The following is a 19,257-nucleotide window of genomic DNA, read 5'->3' as shown; positions in this document are numbered from 1 at the left end:
ACTAGGCGTGCGATGATATCACCCGACAGATGGTAGGAAAGTCAATGTTACATGGATCTGATTTTAATGCATTTCTGATTCAAGATATATAAGAATATCTTGTGTTTCCAGTCTTAACCAAACAAAATGACTGCAAAGGTTTATGAAAATAGGGGTGCTGCTATATATATCTGCTGGGAAAGTTTCAGTGTAGGAGAATGACATTAAAATATTAAATTACTAATTCACATTCAGCTTAATGATTCAATGATGAGCCTGCAGCTTATGATGTTGGCTTCTGTAGCTAGCTGCACCTATAGCCCATATGTCAGGCTCATGTGCTGGAATGAGGTGCTGTGCGAACCAACTTGATAAGGTCATGTGCATGTGAACCTCCTCTCAATTTGATCATCACCGAAGATTCTCGGACCATCTGTTTCCCTATTCACCGTCCAAAATCATCTCATTGTCAATTTGACCAAAAAGGGCAGTCTTTTGTGTTAGAAGCTCAGAGTCATGATTGAAAGAAAGATCGTGTGTCTTCATGATGAATCGAATTGATTTGGGTCGAACCACCCTGTATGCTACGGTGTCGCATTTACGGCTTGAGTTCAGTGCCACCGCTAGTTTCACGAGGCACAAAGACCATGAACCTCACGTTTCAATCCAACAAGAAGCTTTGAAACTATATTGGATTACAGAGGCACCCGAGCTTGAGCTGTGTTTCTTTATTAGAATCCCTACGGGTGTTGACATTAAGCCAACTTTTGTCCAGTCCTTGGAGCGAAAAATTTGCAACTCCAAAGTAAGTGTGGCCCCTTAACTCAATATCCAACTGAAAATATGCTAACCTTCCTCTGATACAGGTTTGGCCAGAACTCGGGTTTGATATCATACTGAAGGAGAGCCCCGATAGGGCTACACTGCCTTGCTCTACCGAAGAGCCTTCGCTGCGATTTGGCCTATGTCGAAGGAACCAGAAGACCCGACCTGAGAATAGCCAGAATGTTCCAGCTATTTTGAAAAACCCTCCGGAACCACATCCTCCACCTGACCTTCCCGTCCTCTCGATGTCATCTGTCGATATGACCCTCAAACTTACACAATGCCGCTGTGCAAACAGTCTACAAGAAGGTTACTCGGCAAAACATGTATCCAGAGATCATATATTTCCCCAGCCGCAGACTTTTTCCACTACAAAATATCAAAACCCGACCGATGGGATTGCAGGGTTTGCGGCGACTTGCCCCAATTTGAATTGCCGAACGCAAGGAATTATGACGGCTACAAACCACTATTCTCAGCATTATTGTCAACTAGTGGCATTTGGCCTTCAGCGACTCATTTTCTCTGGCAAAGTCAAGACTCCTCAGGTGGTGGTTGAAGAGGATACACTTCAATCCCTCTCTGGCCTGGTTCCTGCCATTTTCAACCCAAGTTACCGTGAAGTGAGCCTGGACTCCTCCATGGCATCCTGAACTCTGGGCTAATGTATGATACAGGCCATGCATCAAAGGGCATTTTCAATACAGCTAGTAACTAATTCAATAAATAATATGCTCAAGGCCAATCACGCTATCTCTCTTCGGAGCAAAATGCCGGAGAACACTATCCAATCGTCACTGTGGACGCTTGCACAAAACAAAATCCCGAAAGGAAAGACGATGAAGAAGGAAACAACTTTTTTTGAGCACACTCATATTGCGGAGGTCTCACAACTCCTATTCGACCCGTATACCACATCAATAGATCATCTAACGGATACGGATATACTTGACTCTGGCGATGAAATTTCTCCTGCAGTCAACAATCATGCTGCTCTTTCCAACCTGGAAGATCACGAATGGTTCTCCGAGGAAAGTAGCATGATAAGTTTTGAAGATCTCGAAGAATCAACGGACACCACACAGACGACATCATATGACGATTCCGCTGTAGATGAATGTTTTGCACCCAAATTGACCGATATTGAAATGCTGTTATCTGACAGCGGTTCTATGGAGGATTGCTTGGATGAGTCGGATGGTTTTGTAGCTATAGAGATATAGAAATTATGCGCAATAATGTTATTTTGATACAAACGCGCCCAATAAGTATGGGCATATAGAACATTTTGAACCAACTAGAATTACTGCGTACCAGGTATTTTGCGACGGAGATGAGAGTTGATTGCATAGCTAGAGAACCTTGCTAATAATACAATCCTGCAAGGTAAAATGTGTGGTGTAGTATACAGACAAACAGATGTAGATCAAACGACATCTGTGACAAAAAAGGAAACAAAGAATAAAAGGAAAGACAGGAACAGACGCCCATTGCAGTGAAACGTGGAACCAGAGAGAAAGTCCACCTATGTAGATAGTCATACCGAATTTTGAATTTCAAATGGCGTATTTTTAAGGAGATAAAGCAAAGAGGGTATCGTTGTCATGCTGTGGGAGTAGAGGTCGCTCGTCCGGGGTGTTGCTTGTGAGGCGTTCAGGAGCTTGAATCCAGGTTGCGACCTGCTTGCGCCTTGCCTGCTTCTTCATGCCTCGACGGGGCTCGTAAGCCTGGATGAAGTCTTCATCAAGAGCACGTGCCTTGTCCCCAGCAAACTCTCGGTACTCCTCTATGATAGAGGCATGGTCCCAGCCCTGCAGCTTTCGGAAGCAGCCAATGATACAACCAGTTCGATGCTAGTGAGATTAATAAAACACGGAACTGAGAGTATATTTGACATAAAAAGGATCAGATACACACCTTGCCCTCGTTGCAGTGAACCACAATTGGGTGATTCTTCTCATGCATCAGAATCGACAGAATCATATTCACTACACGCTCAGTCGTCTTAATGTGAGGATCCTTGTTTGCGATCACCGGCACTGAAAGGACTTTGGTGTCCCGGTTCAGCATCCAGTGCACATTGGCCCAAGAATATTCCGTGCTAACCAGACTCCTGCAAATCAAGTTAGCTCGGTGTCACAATGAATTAACGCCGAGAACGCACAAAATCGTCTTTACACCCAGTGCTTGATGGATGTCAATGTGAAGCACGTTGGGGAAAGAGGAACGGTAGATACCGTCGACAACCTGGGCGAAGCGTGTGGGAATCATGAACTGCAAAGGCGATCCATCGCTGTCATCCGATAACTGTTCACGGGCACCTTGTACACGATTAGCAGCCAAGTCTAGAACACAGGATGGAACTATGCTCATAGTAGTATTAAAGAGCAAGATGGGGGATGAGGGGTGGAAACTCACTTGAATTAACCAGCGAGAAGGGACTGCATCGAATTGCGCTTGTCTGATGTTTGTTCTCATCTCGTCTAAACTCCTCCCCATATAAAGGATCTACCTGACGGGCTTGGGTGATTGAAGCCTCGTACAGGTGTGTAAAGGAGGTTAAAAGCCCTGCTTGGTGAGTAGGATAGGAACTTGATGAAGCCATCAAATATGCCTGGATGAGGACTGCGAGGCTGACAGGTCAAAATTTCCGTAAAATGGGGCTGCCCGGCAGGTGACATGCACAAAGCCAGTTAGGGGCGTAAGTTAGTCTTGACCAGGCAGAGAAGTGGGAGATGAGATGAGTGACGGCGAAAAACGATGAGACGAGACAAAGCAGAGCAGTACCTAATGTTGGAGGAAAGAGCGGAAACAGAATGGCCAGGGCATCGAAATGGAACGGGAGAGCCTAGGAAAGAAAGTATGCATGAATAATGGACAGGAAAGTGAAATAAAAACTGATGAAATTGAAAGGCTGCTGGAGATCAAACAACAATCTAATCGCTTTCCGTATCGATAAAGCGATAATGCAGGACGAGTTGGCTAAAAAGAGGCAATATGAAGCAATACCCGCACATCCACTACCTTCGGAAAATAGTCATCTTCCTCAGGCCCTTTCCACCTATGATCCTGATGCCACGAACAAATGAAGGCTTCGCATTGCCCTGAACAAGTTTCACAGATGGATTGCCTTCTTCAAGAATTGCACCGTAGAGGAATATCATAACTGGTATGACATATCCCCGGAGTGCATCGCAGAACCAAGCACCAAGGCACTCAAAGACGCTGAACTAACATTGTCACACTGCAGGGCCCATAAATACGCAGTGAGCTAAATGATTATCTGTTAGAATGCTCTAGAGCCTGAGAGAATATAAGCCTTGCGAGGCCTATCGGTGCAGAGTGAGTGGCCCTGAGAGAGTCCCGAAAACGGTGCTGAAAGGAGCATGTCACATCAATCAAGAGACCGCTCACCAAGACCAAACATCCTGATGGAGTTGTTCCAAGCTCTGAAAGCCCAATTAGCAAGATTCTATACGATTACAGAGAGGCAGAGTCTTACGCTTCACAGACGTCCTCGACAGAGATGCCCTTGATGGAGGCAATGACATGAGCAACACGAGCAATGGCTACAGGCTCATTGCGGCCTTTGACCATAAAACCCTTCTGCCACTTCTCCTTCTTGACAGACTTTGGGAGGTCCGGCGCTCCATTCAAGTGCTTGGCCGAAGCGTGGGAGGGACGGATCTCACACTGGCATAAGGGAATTAGTGGATGGTAGCCAGGGACAGGGAATAAAAGTACATACCCAGGGTCCATCAGTCTCAATCTGGAGTCGCTCTAACGGAATCGCCTTCACAACTTCTAGGTTCTCCTCCGTCTTCATACTGCAGCCATTGACACCGATATCCAGGCCCAATGCAACTAGGCGTTGCATTTCTTCCATTGTACCTGTGAAACTATGCACTAGGCCACCCTTAGGAAGACGGTCAAGCCGAGAGCCTAGAATTCTCTCAAAGTCTTCACTAGCAGCACGGGAGTGCAGAAATAAGGGCAGCCCAATCTCGATTGCCAAGTCCAGCTGGGCTTCAAAATACCTGAGCTGCGGTTCCTTCGCACTGTGGAATAATCGGTCATAGTCGAGACCAATTTCACCAAAAGCGACAGTCAGGCCGGCTTGCTTGGACTCTAGAGCTAGGGTTCGAAGCTCGTTGATCATCTTTGAGGGGCCTCCGGGGTGTTCATCGAACATTTTAGCCTGGCAAGGATGCACACCAACCGTGGCATAGCAAAAGCCAGCTTTCAGAGTTGTCAGAGATATGGATTTGACGGTATATGAAGAGAATGACTCACGGTGATCACGGGCTATTTGAATAGCTTGTGCTGACTCGACTAAATCAGATCCCGTCACCATGAACTTCGCACAACCCACATCCTTAGCACGCTGGATTACATCATTCAGATCGTTTTCATGAGCTTGCTTGCCATGATAACTACCCTGGAACATAGGATCGCTCAAGTTGATACCAATCTGAAATATGAGAGGTCAGTGTCAAAGCACCATTGGGGGTTCCGACAGCCACGTGAGATGATCAACGTCAAGCAACCTACATCAACATATCGAAGAGGTTTGCTTGAATCTTCCATACTGGTCGAATATGACTTTGTCGAAGTCGAAAACGCAGAATGTTGCTGGTTAATTCTCCTGTGAATTGTGTTTAAGTGGACACGAGAAACGAAGTTACTTCCCCCACAAATTTCTGCAGCGACTGTTAGCTTCATATGCCACTACTTTTTGAGGCGCTTATCTCAGCGCATCGGAATTCAATCTTGATTCGATTGCGAGTGAGTCAGAGGCTATGCTTACTCTGGTTACCGCTGCCGGCACGGGGGAAGCAATTGCGGGCGATCGTGATAAATCCGATCGTTTGTTTTGTAACGATTGGGGTGTTAATCCTTCTAAGCGCATTCAAGACTCTGGTCTGAGCGCATGTGATAAGCATGAGCGAAATGCGTGTTATGGGCTTCCCTCTGCGTTGTTAGCCTACTCTACTTCTGTCAAGGGTAACTGCCCCAACTCAGACACGTTTTTTTGTTGACTAACGGATCGGAATCCCAGCCACAACTTGGGCTGAGCACTGACCATGAGGTGTGGCGCAGTCCTCACTGTCGTTACATAATCTTGTCACAGTCGGAGAGAAATCCGGATGGTCTCCCGGGGCCTGGGCCGACTAACCTTCATTTGTTTATCTCGTTGTCGGCGTAGGCTTTTCACTGCCAGTGTACGAGCCTATTCATTACTCTTTCTCGGAACATATCACAGATATTTCGCCATGACCCACTTTTTGCCTTATTTCCCAGACTTTGATTGAGCCACATCTTCTAGCGAAACCTGTGCCTCTAGCCTAGCAAATCTACGCTCTCATTCAGGGCAGAACATGATAACAGTAGCAGCCCAATGAATTTCCAGCGCGATCTATGCGCATCCAATGCTCGTGCCACATGTTGCTTCTGTAGATGATCTCCTGCCTTTGTATCGATACCCGATGATTGTCTCAACCCAGTCTCACACATGAAATACGCCGTTGATGCCGGTCTATGGTTTCACAATTGATAGAACCAGGGATGGATATTCTATGAAATCCGGAAATCACCCTGATCAATCTCATTGTACATGTTTAAATTCTCAATAGAGAATTTTCCGGAGAATAATATCTGTCAAAAAATAGGACACGGCTCAGATTAATATCGAGTAGTTGATACGATTGAATCCAAAATGACTCTTGGATACATTTCAATGTGCGAGGCTTTGGTGCAGGCTTCTATAATTGAAGATTGCTATTACACCTATGAGATACTGGGGTTTCGTTCATAGTTTCTAGAACATGGTATTTCTTTTCGCTCCTCCAATGAAGACTGGCGTCCTGTGGAATTAGGGACATTGAAAGCGTTGATTCATGAAAAGGTCCAAGGGTTGGTATGGATTTCCAAAAGTACGTTGGCCAGGAGTCCGATAGTATGACGGTTTCAGGGTCTCACAGGTACTGTTCTGTCTAGTAGGGAACATTGCGGGGAAAGTGGGAACCGAAGATCCGAGAGGTGGACTCGGCACGAAATACCCCGAAATGTTGGCGGTTTTCGAGATCATGAACATATGATAAACTCATCAAGGGTTGAATGAAATTCGACTCGCTATCCAGTCAAAACACACCAGATCATCGAATTTCCATCGCGCTTCTCGCAGAAGCTTTCATTGGGGCGGTCTCTGCCTGAGAAGGGAGAAGATGGTGCAATTCTGGGGCAAGTCGGAGACATGACCGTGGTGGAGACACCGCGCGTGGCACGGAGATTCCCCGCGAGACACAGGCCTCCGGTCCATGAGTACAGTCTTTTGCTGAGTATTTAGCCTTTACTGACTGGCTCCGTCGCCCTTCCGCTTTCCCTCGCTCTAAACCGTCTCGGACACTCAATCGTGCTGTCTAGCTACCTCTCCCTTCGTCGTATCTCGGCCAAAACTCAAGATCTACCCCCAATCGGCAACTGCGGCGTGCAACTCGGCATCATTGGCCATTGAGCTTTTAGAAGTTGATTGCGTATTAAGATGGGAAACCAGAAACTGCTGTCTACCCAGCAGATATCCGAACACAACACACCAGACAAATGCTGGATTGTAGTGGATAAGCAAGTATGGGACGTCACTGACTTCCTTGATGAACATCCCGGCGGATCTACAAGTACGGAATCACTATCAATGTCAATATCCCACCCAATCACTACATGCTGAAACCCCCAACCCAGTTATCTTGAAATACGCTGGACACGACGCCACACAAGCCTACTCGGAGGTCCACGCGCCCAGCGTCCTGAAAGCGAATCTCCAGCCTGACAAGCTCAAGGGCGTGCTGGACGAGACGACCATCAACGACGAATGGACCAGAACACCGATTCGCCAAAGCTCAACCACACTCACAGATAACGAGAAACCGCCGCTCAACACCCTGATTAATGCGCACGACTTCCAAGTGGTTGCGTCCAAAACCGCAAGCAAAAAGACCTGGGCCTTCTACTCCAGCGCTGCAACAGATCTAATTACGCGCGACGCGAACAAGTCCTGTTTCGACCGCATTTGGTTCCGACCGCGCGTGCTGCGCAACGTGCGGGCCGTGGAGACGCGCACCCGGATGCTGGGAGGAGATTATCGACTGCCGTTGTTCGTCAGTCCGGCGGCGATGGCAAAGCTGATTCACCCCGATGGCGAGTGCGCGATTGCGCGGGCGTGTGGGAGCAAGGGAATTATGCAGGGTGTGAGTATAGATTCCGCGTCACTTCCGTCATTGACCTGGCCCTTTTGCTAGTCACAGACATAGGCAATGCCCTACCGTGCTGACCTGGGGTTTGACAGGTTTCCAATAATTCATCGTACACAATGGACGAACTTCGCACCACGGCTCCGTCTACAAGTTTCTTCTTCCAGTTGTATGTCAACCGCGACCGAGAGAAGTCCGCGGCTCTCCTCCGTCAGTGCTCTGCCAACCCGAGCATCAAGGCCATCTTTGTGACCGTTGACGCAGCCTGGCCCGGCAAGCGAGAGGCCGATGAGCGAGTGAAAGCGGACGAGAGCCTGTCCGTGCCCATGGCGCCGTCTAAGGCGCAGAACGACAAGAAGGGTGGGGGGCTGGGTCGCGTCATGGCTGGATTCATCGACCCGGGCTTGACGTGGGAGGATCTTAAGTGGGTGCGACAGCACACGCACAAGCCGGTGTGTCTGAAGGGCGTGATGTCCGCAGACGACGCCTTGCTCGCGCTCAAGGCTGGTATGGATGGAATCTTGCTGAGCAACCACGGTGGCCGGAACCTGGATACCAGTCCACCGTCAATTATCACGTTGCTTGAGATTCAGAAGCGATGTCCTGAGGTGTTTGATCGGATGGAAGTGTATGTGGATAGTGGGATTCGCCGCGGCACGGATATTCTTAAGGCTGTGTGCTTGGGTGCGACGGCTGTGGGAATGGGTCGAAGTATGCTGTTCGCAACCAACTACGGACAGGAGGGTGTCGAGCATTTGATTGATAGTAAGTGCAAATTGACCAGTCGACCCTTTGCCTCGTTTTTCTCAAATGAGCTTGAGAAGTCAGAAACGAAAGATGCTAAATACATGTTCTCTCCAGTCATGCAAGACGAGCTGGAGACGGCCATGCGAAACATCGGGATCACCTCGTTAGACCAGGCCTCGCCGGACCTAGTCCACACGGGCGATGTTGACCATCTGGTCCCGGCATCTCGCTCGCACCCGTACGCTCGGGCCATAGCTAAAGGACGGCAATGGGAGTCTCGACTTTAAGGGGGGCTGGCAGGGGGCACTTGTCCAATTGGGATTGGTAATGAATTAGCACTCGGCAGCAGTTTGCTGTGTACGCCGAGACAGCAGTAGTTGTTGATAGATCCTGGCTCGTTTTTCTCCGAGAGTATAGATTTGATCGACGATGTTGAGATCAGAACAGATAACTGAATCATCTCCAGCCAACCATCATAGCCAGTTTGCCTCCCGAGACATGTAGCCCCTCGCCCGGTAGTTCAAATCTCAATCCCAACAAAATCTTTTCCCTGTGTGCTATGTATGGCTGTTGGTTACACCTACATTCTAAGGGACTTGTGCCGTTTGGCTGCAGGGGAAGGCATTTCTGCCAAGCCAGTAGGACTGACACTTGGCCCTTACAGCAGTTTTTACCCCTGGACATACCAGCAACCCCCATTGTCCCTGGGTCTCTGGGTCTGCAGAATTGCTGCGCCGCCACGCAATGGGTCTGGTGATCACCCCGACTCGATCCACGATGCCAGTCACCTTTGGGAGGGGGGATATCCGGGGGATCCGTAGACTATCGTGGATCGTGGGTCATGATAGGCGTAATATATATGCCTGAGAACCCCGTTTTGGTACGTGGCTTACTTTCCCGATTAGAGCTCCTCCCCTTCGCGGGCGTTTTCGTGGTCGAAGTGGATAGGGTGGGCTTCAAGTCTGTAGAACTCCTATATTCTCTTCACGGCCATCGGAATTTTTTTCACCGGATTCGATTTCAATTATCGCTCGTCTACCTTGATCCGGTCTCCCTGGACGCTGGGTATGACTACCACACAACCTCATAATATTGGTCACAGAGTACATGTAGGATGTTGGGGAACACCATTTATCTCTCCATTTTTAAGCCACAAAAAAGAGCAGTGAAACCAATATTGAATGCCCCATATCAAAGTCGCGGCGGTGGCTTCAGAAGGGATGGGCAACAATGCACTCTACCAAGAATTCCCACTGCATAAGAATTGCCCACGTATCTACAATTAGAGTGAAAGAATGGATAGAACTCGAGCTAGAAGATCCAGTCATCAGGAGATAGAGATACACCCGTTACAACAGATCCAGGATGAGAGTAACAGGGGACCGCGAACCAAGACTTCACGGAAGCGATCGGCTATGGAACCTTCTGTGTCTGGACTTTTCTCCACCAGGAGGGGCGACGATGAATCATGCCATGCTCCAGCCCTGCACTGGTGAGTAATAATCCTCGGATAATCGAGAGGGAAATCGAGCCCATCGTTGAGGCGTCAGGGTGGATTCACCGCTCTCCAAGGTCATGGGATCACCCTCCACATCTGTTCCGTGCCCGCCCGGACTCAACATTGGCCGATCATGGCCGATCGTGTCTAATTATGTCCGGGTGCCATTTCGGGCGAATCTGATTCGTTCGATTTATCTCCTCGAATCCCTGGGTGTAATGAAACTGCACATTGCTGACGCAGACTCGGTGAGGAGGTGGTGTGCCGTTTTTGGCGGGGAAACAGGGGCCGGACCAGTCATGGGCCATGACGAGGCATTGGAGAGGGGGAAACGGGTGCCCTGGACGGGCATGCTGGCTTCCCGGAGGTCCGACGTGCAGTTTCCCTTGGAGAAAAACGGAGGCCTGGAGATCGGAGGAGACGCAGCGGACGGGAAAGAACATCATGGTTCCTGTATAGAGTACAGCTCATCCTCCGATGGGGCCGGGGAGCAGGATCCGCAGTCCGAGAGGAATGGCATCATTACGACATGTACGGGCACCCGGGCGGTCCTGGGGTAATCGATGTACCGGGTACTTTGTGGACGGGGATGTGCTGGTGGATACGGGGTAATCGTCAGTCCCGACCGGAGGGTACCCGGTACATCGAGGAACGGAAAGTCGATCGCCAGGACGTTGAGCGCGACGGTGTACAGACGAGTCCAGAGTACGCTGCACGCAGTACATCGGAGAGTCTGGTGGGAGCAGAATAGGTACACGCTGTACGCGGTATCCTCACGCCTTCGCCCCGGTACCTCCAGTGTCGGATTTGATGTCTTCGCCTGTATCGATCGCCGTGACTCTTCCCCGGTCGTTGTCCCCTCCATCACTCGTAGATGAAACCCTGTCCCCCCCCTCTTTCTGTTTCTTTCTCGTCCACGTATTTCAACGAGCCCAACCGATTGCACTGGTCTTCCCATCGTCACATTTTCCAGTCCTCCAAGCCCACACCAGGAGTAGAGCACGTCAACAGTCCATTGGGAACGTGGATCCTCCTCTCCCTACTATCGATAACGGGTCCAGACCGCCAAGACAAGTGGGTTCCGTCCCAAGCTTCTCCCCAACGATTCTCGTGAGCTCCAGCTCCCTACAGATCCCAGACGCCCAGACGCCCATACTTCCGTATAAGAAGGGGCATCCCTCGTCTATTGACACGCTTCCTGTTCCGACATTTTGGGTTTTCTTTTTCTCTTTTAACCTTTTACCTTTTAACTTTCTCTCTCGACTCCGATCCTACGCAACTATCTCTATCTCCCCACTACCTCCCCATCTCGGCCCATTTACTTCATACCACCCTATCTGCGATACATTCTTCTGTCACTCCAGTCGACCGGTCCATCTTCACCCATCTCAACATTCTATCCCCTCCATCACTCACCATGGCTGCGCCTCGCTCATCTTCCCTGCGTGCTCTCCGCCACCTCACCCAGCAGCCCATTGCTGCCCCCATGACCCGCCGTGGTCTACACATCACTGGCGTCCAGTCGGCTCAACCGGCTAACCCCGCTGACAAGGCCTCGTTGTACGCCGCACGCACTCTCCCAGAGCTCAAGTCGGAGTGCCAAAGACGCTCGATCCGTGCTGCTGGCAGCAAGTCCGAGGTTCGTGCCCTCGTCTCCGTCCTCCGTGAATACTAAACTAACCCGGGACTGGTATACACAGCTGATTGAGCGTCTCTCCAACCATGATGTCCTGCAATCCCGTGCATTCAGCATTGCCATGCGCCGTATTAACAGCAATGCCTTTGCCGAGTACGTTTTTCCCCCGGCAAAATCTATTTTTGGCTCCAATCCTTGTCCACACAGAGAACCCCTCCCCCAATTCCTAGATCTATATACACCTGATCTGCCACTCTCCAAATGTCTCAAGACTAATGACCACTTCTTAGCCAACCAACCCGCCAATTCAACACTTCCCGTGCCTCCAAGGCTATCGGTGACTCATCTACTGTCGACTTCATCTACATGCCTTCGATGGCCGAGCTCGATGCCGCCCCCGTCCACACCCACCCCCGCGTCCCGGTCCTTCCCGACCTGTTCTCGCACCACGAGTCCTCCACTCCCTCCGCCCCACCCATGAAGCCTCAGATCTACACTGTTTCCGGCGGCGACGTCAGCGCCGCCTCCCCCATGAGTGAGGTCGTCGACAATCACGCCGTCGATCTTGATCCCTTCTCGCTTACCGAGGCTGTTGGCCGCTCGCGGATCGGCGAGGAACTGCAGCGCCGCCAGAATGGCTCATCCAAAGAGCCCGGTGTTGTGCGTGAGCTCTGGTCTGGCTTCTTGGACGATGTCCTCGGTCCCAAACAGGCTGCGTCGTTGCACAAGTAGGGCGTGTCACTCTCAGAGTCCATACATCCTGCAAGTACCGGTTGCTGACGGCCACTGTATGAACGAATTTTCTTGGTGCTAAGCTTCCAGCTATGCTTTCTCTTGTGTCTTTGATTCCTTCTCCTCGTCTATCCCGGGGTTTCTCTCTTCCTACGTTCCAGTCTTTCGAGATTTCTTTTTCTTTCTGTTTTTGGGAACTAGCGTGTTGATGTAATATCTGATTGAGTTGTATCTTCTATTCCTTCCAAATGAAGTGATTCTATGGGGTCGACAAACCCTGTCCATGCCAACCGTCCTCCTTTTCTCTGTCAGCCTAATTTCACCCCATCGCGATATAACCCAACATTGTGTCTAGCCAACCCAAATCTGGAGGCCGTCCGGCTCGGAGAATACCCCACGAGTGACGAATGACTCATCCGATCTGATATGAACCGCCCCGGATGGGGGAAAAAAAAAGGAAAGGACCGTTTTTCCCTTGGAAATCCCCAATTTTCGTGTTGCCGAGGTCCCTCTCAACCGCCTAGCCTCTCGCCCTGATCGACCCTGCAAGACACGATCTGCCGTAACCCGGGATCGCTTCCAGTACTCTTGTCCCCGAGAGCCCTTCCGCCCGAGGGACCATGGGGGACCCGACTCCGAGGTCATTCGGCCCCTAGGGGCAGAAGTGGGTAGGCGTGCGGAGGAATTCGGTTTCGCGGGGATCGCGTGACGTCGGGTCCGCTGTGTTGAATTGTTGAGCTACTAAGCGGGCCAGAATTTTTTTTTTCGCTCTACTTTCGCGCATCATCTTCGGAGATCTGTACTCCGTGCTATTTCTGCGAGAGCACAGGGGGTTTTGATTTATCCACGGACGCTGAAGATCGCGCTCTTGCTGCCGTGTTCGCTGTCAACGGCCGGAGTATATCTGCTCCGCTCCGCAGGTCAAGCACCCGATTTCCCGTGATTGTAGGTTCTTGGGGAAAAGATGACAAGGATAATGTTTTTGGTATAGGCTCAGTATACTTCCGAATTCATCGGCTCTCCTAATTTGTGGGTTGTGGGGGATTAGTGTATTTTCAGGCATTTAGGGTGAGCGGGAATACTGTAGTATACTTAGCCCAGGAGGCAGGTCGTACCCATGGGCCATGGTTCTGATCAACAAGAACTCCCCGATACTGCTATTTAGACATATATTGAACTCCAATATCTCGATTGATCCAATGCAACGCAAATATCCTTGTCTGTAGAAATCAATTCCTTGATAGACACAGGCAACCCATTCACCATTGTGCGTGAGCTCGGCTCCCCCGGTCTCTCCCGAGAGGGATCCAACAAAAGAACCCGACAGCTCTGAAGGTTTTCGTCGTTTATTTTGGGTTGACTAACCCTAGTTTCAAGTTCGTCATTCAGTAAACGTGTCGTGCTAGCAGCACCGATCCGGTAAGGACTACTGCAATTGAGCCAACCATGCATAGGCAGAGTAAACCGTACTCTTTGGATGCCACTAGTGATACCCAATTCTAGTTGACAAATACATCAATCATAGTTACCTTCTGAACCATGTCCATCATCAACCCATACATCGTGGGACTCATTGAAACGTCGCCTGGCCCATCGAGATGTTAATTTGTCCATACTCAGGCCCTCCTACAATGCCCAATTACTGCAAGAAGGCAGATTATTCCTGTCCGGATGAGTTCTCCCGCCCCGAAATGTTCGAGTAACCATCCTCTGCCCAGTCGGTGTGTGCAAGGGCAAATTCAAGTCGTATTGCGTGACATCCACCAGTTCAGATAGGCAGACTTCTTGTGAATGTGAAAAAGGTGACAACGGGCCTGTATTTAAAGACAGTGTCGAAGGGCAGATAGTGGAAACGCCAGATGGAGGGGTTCAATTCACACTTGCATGGGTACACTGGTCGAAAATCGTTTTCGGAGCGTCTGTAGGCCTGATTCCCTAGGTAGGAAGTAGTCAACATTCATCCTGCGAATGGCAATGGCGGGTATTGGGCAGACTTGAATCTGGTGGGACTCCTGAGTCTTGACCGGGGCTGACAATGGTTGCGTACATAGGTTATGCGATGTTGGGTTTGAGATGCTGCGTGGCTGAATAGGAAATATATAGATCTTACGTGATTTGAGCTTGCGATCGATTTGACAGAGGGAAGTTCTTATTGACACTTTTTGCGTTATTGGAATCAGGATCGAGTTTGAAGTGATTTTTAATGGATACTATATATCAATTACCATCCACCTCTTCCAGTAATAAAATGTTAGATGCTGTGGCCAATTTAAAGTCAATGAAACATAGGATCGACCAATTGTAGCAGTTCAAATCGCGGAGTGAGCTGGACTAAATGCGGTCTAGACTGGCTATTGTCGAATAGTCCGGGGCGATGGTGGTGGGGCTTACAGGAGACGGGGAACTTGCGAACTACAATATCGCGAGGCAGCGGTCATATGTATTATGCACTATGGACTTCATACCCGTACACATTTCACTTGGCGGCATCTGCGTATGATCCATCAAACAGGTCCACCTCTCTAGTACGTCGTTGTAGTATGGCAGCGAGGACAAAAGGCAAGCGGAGTAGAGTCGGTCGTATTGGACCGTGTACAATACCACTTGCCCACTCAACAAGGGAATTATCGGATGGATTACAATGGAACCGGCGGGGTGATATAACTACGTACATTGTGCAACATACGGTCAACGATTCCTCGGGGGTTGCAGGCTGAGATGCGAGGGCTATGCAGGAACTCAAATGGATGGTGTGAGTAGCTTCCGGAACCGACTGGTTGCCAAAGACCGCGACCGAGGTGTCAAGTGAAGTTTGGTAAGACAACCGGGCTCGAGACTCTCTGTAGTCTGCGGATGGAGAGCCTGGTGGTCATGACGGTCGAGTCTAGACCGATCGCAAGTGAAGCTGAAGGAAACAGAGCCAGTCACAGGCCAAGGGCTTTCCCCCTGAGTACGCGGCCCAGGGTTCCTGTGCCCCGTGCACGCCGGGATTAAGGATCCTGGGATGCAACGATATGCAACATGTAATACTGGTCGCCACCGCTTGGGTATCGTGAAACTTCGTGTCCCAAGGGAAATAGTACTTTGGCAGGACAATCGCAAAGATTGAGAACTGTTCATCATTAAGTCTCTGAAGAATCAAAGTGTGAATGGTACACTCCACTTCCTTGATTTGCATGGTCTCTTACGCCGCAAAGCCAGCAAAAGCGCTTGGACTAGCGCCCTTTTAGCCCCGTTTGTATCGTTAGCCCCGACCAGTGCAGCCGATCGCAACCCGGAACAGGCGCACAGTGGGCCCCCACTAGGCCTGGATGAGCCAGAGTGTGCTTTGTCAGGGGAAGATTCCTGTCAAGATATGGGCTGTAGTGGCTGCAGTGGTTCGCTCAATCAGGTTGGTTGGCCAGGGTCAATGTTCCAACCCGTTCGTGGTTCGTGTTCTTGGGAAAAGCGGGCCTCCCCAGCGGAGACTCTCCAAGTCCGCTACCAGCTTCCCCCTCACATTCGAGTGCGCTTCCAACCTCCTTATCCACCTCTTTCTCGTTTCTTTGCATTGCACCTTCATCTTCATTCTTCCCCTCTTTTCATAAACAATTAATTCCTCTTTCTCTTGGTCGTGCTTTTCTATCGCCTTTAATTGCTGGTTTCTCCAGGTTGCATTCAAATCAACTCTCCGCAAGACTCGCGGATCTCTTCACATTCTTCAACAGGCCTCACCTCCGACCAATTTACAGATTAAGATCACTGTATCAAACCACCTATCCTAATTCACAGGTTCAGTTGGAATACTGAGCCTCAATCGATCCCGACCAATGCCGGCCATTGGTCTCTGCAACTAGATCCGTTCCCGGATCATGCGTTTCTCATTATGCTTGCTCATCGTGAGCCTGTCAACAGGCGTTCACGCCTTCTATCCATGGAGCTTGAAGGTTGAATCATCTGCCAGCATTTCGGCTCGCCATAATGAGAACCGTCGATTCTTCCCCTGGGCATTGATGTCGGAGGATTCCGACGACAGCGCCGATGTGAAGTCACTGACTCTTGATATCAAAAAGTATCCCGTCCGCCGTGGTGATTCATATGCCATTGTCGAGTCCAGCACTCCAACACTCCCTAACAGTGCTGCACTGGACCAAGATGGAGAGGACTTCTCCTATTTCTCCGTGGTCAAGGTTGGCTCTCAGCAGGAAGAGATGTGGCTCGCTCTCGATACTGGATCCCCCAGCAGTTGGGTATTCAGTACCATCTGTGAAGATAGTGCCTGCACAAGCCACCATACCTTCGACACGTCGGAATCCACTACCTACACCACGGACAACTCGACCTTCAGCGTCGGATATGGCAATGGTACTGTTCGCGGGAAACTGGGTCAGGACACTTTTGCATTTGCAGACCTGAACGTGAATTTCTGGTTTGGAACGACTACAAATGCGTCAAGTGACTTCTCGAGTTACCCGTTTGATGGCATCCTAGGTCTTGGTCGATCTGGTACCGGGGGCTGGACTATTCCCTCGTTCATGGATGTTGTCAACACGACAGGCCTCCTCTCGTCGAACATCATTGGATTCAGCCTTTCTCGTGCCGAGGACAACGCGAAGGATGGAGAAGTAAATTTCGGCACTATTGATACGTCCAAGTTTGATGGCAACATCTCCTACACCACCACCGACGCGGATGTCTGGTCTATCCCGCTCGATGACGCCTACGTGAACGGCCAAGCTGCTGGCTTTTCGGACAAGTCTGCCATCATTGATACAGGAACCACGTACATTATGATTCCTCCGGCAGATGCGACATCCCTGTTCTCGTTGATTCCCAACTCAACCCAGTCAGGAACGAACTACATCATCCCTTGCAATTCTACTGCGACATTGGAGTTATCATTCTCAGGGGTCAAGTACTCGATTTCGCCTGATGATTACATCGGCGCAGAGAGCAACGGTAGCTGTTTGTCGACTATTGTCGCCCACCAATATTCAGGCAACAATACCTGGCTTCTTGGAGACGTCTTTCTCAAGAACGTATACTCTGTTTTTGACTTTGACAATGGGCAGGTCGGATTTGCTGCTCGTAAAACAATCAGCTCAACTACCACCACGACTGCGACCACCACTACAGCGGCCTCCACTGCCAGCGCTGCCACCGGCACGTCAGTTATCCAGACTGCATCGGCGTCTCGCATCTCTTATGGAATTATCCCGGCCCTCCTCGCTCTCACTACCAGCATACTCTTCCTCTAAAGACACACCATCGTTTCCTTGCACACCCAACAACCTCACCAACTGCACTGCCAGCATATTCTATCCTCTTCTTTCAACTACTTGCTAAACATATCCGTGCATGCCCTACACACAATCATTCTCCAGCGGCGTTATTCTGTTCATACTCTTTGGGCCCGATGCATACCCTTCATGAGGCCTGTTTGACTATACATTCACTTCCTTTCCACTTGACCTGGGCGATACACCCTTTTGCACATATACCCTCTCGTTCATCTTCATTTGCACTGGGCCATTCAGCCACCACCATCCACTATCATCGTGCTGCATTCAAAATGGCGGTCTTATTCTGTGCACACCCATTGATACATTTTGACCAACTTGCTGTTTGGCGGGCCCGGACGACGGAGCCCGCACCGTTGTACAATTAAGAATACGATCTTTCTTTCATGATAGACACAATCATCAATTTTAATAATTCACTATTGATCATCGCACACTTCATTTATTTTCTAATTCCATCTCTTAAAATCCGTATACTCTGTGCCCCCTTCCTCAACTCAAAACATTTTAAGAGGAACTAGAAGCCGGTAGTTAGGATCAGCCCCGCGTAATAAAACTTGCAACCAAATGACATACTAGGGATACACCTCGACAGATTGGAAACCCTGGCCCTGAGTGTAGCAGCCATTCCCACCAAACTGATGGAACGTGTCGCAAGAGTACCCGCTTGAGCCCATAAAGTGCAGGTTGTCGGGCATATTCTCAACGAGAATCGACCCGACCTTCTCTGAAAGCCCAACACACCCGATCGAGCTGGTCTCTGAGAGGGACCACCCCGTTGCCGCGGTGCACTTATCGTCGCTGTAAGCGGTCAAATTCCAGGCCACGGCCGAGGAGGCACATGTTCCGAGAGCGAGGACGAGGGAGACGAAGTGCATGATTCTTTGATGCTGATTGTCTGTCTTGAGTTTGATAGAACGTAAGATTAGAGGAAGCCGCTAGTATGGTGAGGAGTCTGGGAATCGACATACAGGTTGTCTTTTTATACCCGGTTAGTCTCCCTTTTTGGAATGCTCTGCGGCTGGTTCTCAGACCCATGGCTGGTGGGTTTACATGGCCAATTGATGATGAGAACGAAGGGTTTGAGGGCCCTTAGGCGTACTCATTCACGCTATTGCTTCTGAGTTATCGTAGACATTTCTGAAACAACGTTGCAGAGTCATGATGTAGATTACCCAGCCCGCTTTTGGAAATCTGGGATCGTGGTGGGGCTTTCTACAAAAAGTTTGGCGCGGCTCGGGTGGCCTGAGGACAAGCAATTTGGGACAAGATGCAAGTAGATGAGTTTCGTTAATGGATCGGGGGCCTTATTGC

At 49.8% G+C, this 19,257-nt stretch overlaps 9 protein-coding genes across 9 annotated transcripts; 6 read left to right on the top strand and 3 right to left on the bottom strand.

The window, feature by feature from the left end:
* Positions 1-526: 526 nt before the first annotated feature.
* On the top strand, positions 527-1,457 carry N7462_009348 (uncharacterized protein; the record flags this gene model as incomplete). Its single annotated transcript, XM_057081062.1, has 2 exons — positions 527-784; positions 846-1,457. The coding sequence occupies 2 exons, from the start codon at positions 527-529 to the stop codon at positions 1,455-1,457; spliced, it is 870 nt and encodes a 289-aa protein (XP_056929899.1).
* Positions 1,458-1,574: 117 nt separating this feature from the next.
* N7462_009347 (uncharacterized protein) lies at positions 1,575-2,027 on the top strand (the record flags this gene model as incomplete). Its single annotated transcript, XM_057081061.1, has 1 exon — positions 1,575-2,027. One exon carries the CDS (start codon positions 1,575-1,577, stop codon positions 2,025-2,027), a length of 453 nt encoding a protein of 150 aa, XP_056929898.1.
* Positions 2,028-2,375: 348 nt separating this feature from the next.
* yphA (tyrosine phosphatase family protein) lies at positions 2,376-3,177 on the bottom strand (the record flags this gene model as incomplete). Its single annotated transcript, XM_057081060.1, has 3 exons — positions 2,376-2,657; positions 2,722-2,917; positions 2,969-3,177. The coding sequence occupies 3 exons, from the start codon at positions 3,175-3,177 to the stop codon at positions 2,376-2,378; spliced, it is 687 nt and encodes a 228-aa protein (XP_056929897.1).
* A 1,021-nt stretch (positions 3,178-4,198) lies between these two features.
* Positions 4,199-5,391, bottom strand: N7462_009345 (3'-5'-exodeoxyribonuclease; the record flags this gene model as incomplete). Its single annotated transcript, XM_057081059.1, has 5 exons — positions 4,199-4,253; positions 4,307-4,497; positions 4,553-5,043; positions 5,098-5,275; positions 5,356-5,391. The coding sequence occupies 5 exons, from the start codon at positions 5,389-5,391 to the stop codon at positions 4,199-4,201; spliced, it is 951 nt and encodes a 316-aa protein (XP_056929896.1).
* Positions 5,392-7,345: 1,954 nt separating this feature from the next.
* Positions 7,346-9,085, top strand: N7462_009344 (FMN-dependent alpha-hydroxy acid dehydrogenase; the record flags this gene model as incomplete). The annotated part of the gene is made up of 3 exons (XM_057081058.1): positions 7,346-7,478; positions 7,543-8,048; positions 8,147-9,085. 3 exons carry the CDS (start codon positions 7,346-7,348, stop codon positions 9,083-9,085), a joined length of 1,578 nt encoding a protein of 525 aa, XP_056929895.1.
* A 1,288-nt stretch (positions 9,086-10,373) lies between these two features.
* Positions 10,374-10,856, top strand: N7462_009343 (uncharacterized protein; the record flags this gene model as incomplete). Its single annotated transcript, XM_057081057.1, has 1 exon — positions 10,374-10,856. One exon carries the CDS (start codon positions 10,374-10,376, stop codon positions 10,854-10,856), a length of 483 nt encoding a protein of 160 aa, XP_056929894.1.
* An 857-nt stretch (positions 10,857-11,713) lies between these two features.
* Positions 11,714-12,664, top strand: N7462_009342 (SAP domain-containing protein; the record flags this gene model as incomplete). The annotated part of the gene is made up of 3 exons (XM_057081056.1): positions 11,714-11,935; positions 11,997-12,085; positions 12,223-12,664. The coding sequence occupies 3 exons, from the start codon at positions 11,714-11,716 to the stop codon at positions 12,662-12,664; spliced, it is 753 nt and encodes a 250-aa protein (XP_056929893.1).
* Positions 12,665-16,515: 3,851 nt separating this feature from the next.
* N7462_009341 (pepsin-like aspartic protease) lies at positions 16,516-17,901 on the top strand (the record flags this gene model as incomplete). The annotated part of the gene is made up of 1 exon (XM_057081055.1): positions 16,516-17,901. The coding sequence occupies one exon, from the start codon at positions 16,516-16,518 to the stop codon at positions 17,899-17,901; it is 1,386 nt and encodes a 461-aa protein (XP_056929892.1).
* A 617-nt stretch (positions 17,902-18,518) lies between these two features.
* Positions 18,519-18,821, bottom strand: N7462_009340 (uncharacterized protein; the record flags this gene model as incomplete). Its single annotated transcript, XM_057081054.1, has 1 exon — positions 18,519-18,821. One exon carries the CDS (start codon positions 18,819-18,821, stop codon positions 18,519-18,521), a length of 303 nt encoding a protein of 100 aa, XP_056929891.1.
* Positions 18,822-19,257: the final 436 nt, after the last annotated feature.

The sequence above is a fragment of the Penicillium macrosclerotiorum genome (assembly GCF_028827735.1).
Source record: "Penicillium macrosclerotiorum strain IBT 26536 chromosome Unknown utg000009l_segment0_segment0, whole genome shotgun sequence".
NCBI lineage: Eukaryota > Fungi > Ascomycota > Eurotiomycetes > Eurotiales > Aspergillaceae > Penicillium > Penicillium macrosclerotiorum.
The sequence above is the reverse complement of the archived record's forward strand: the minus strand, read 5'-3'. Positions and strand labels throughout refer to the sequence as shown.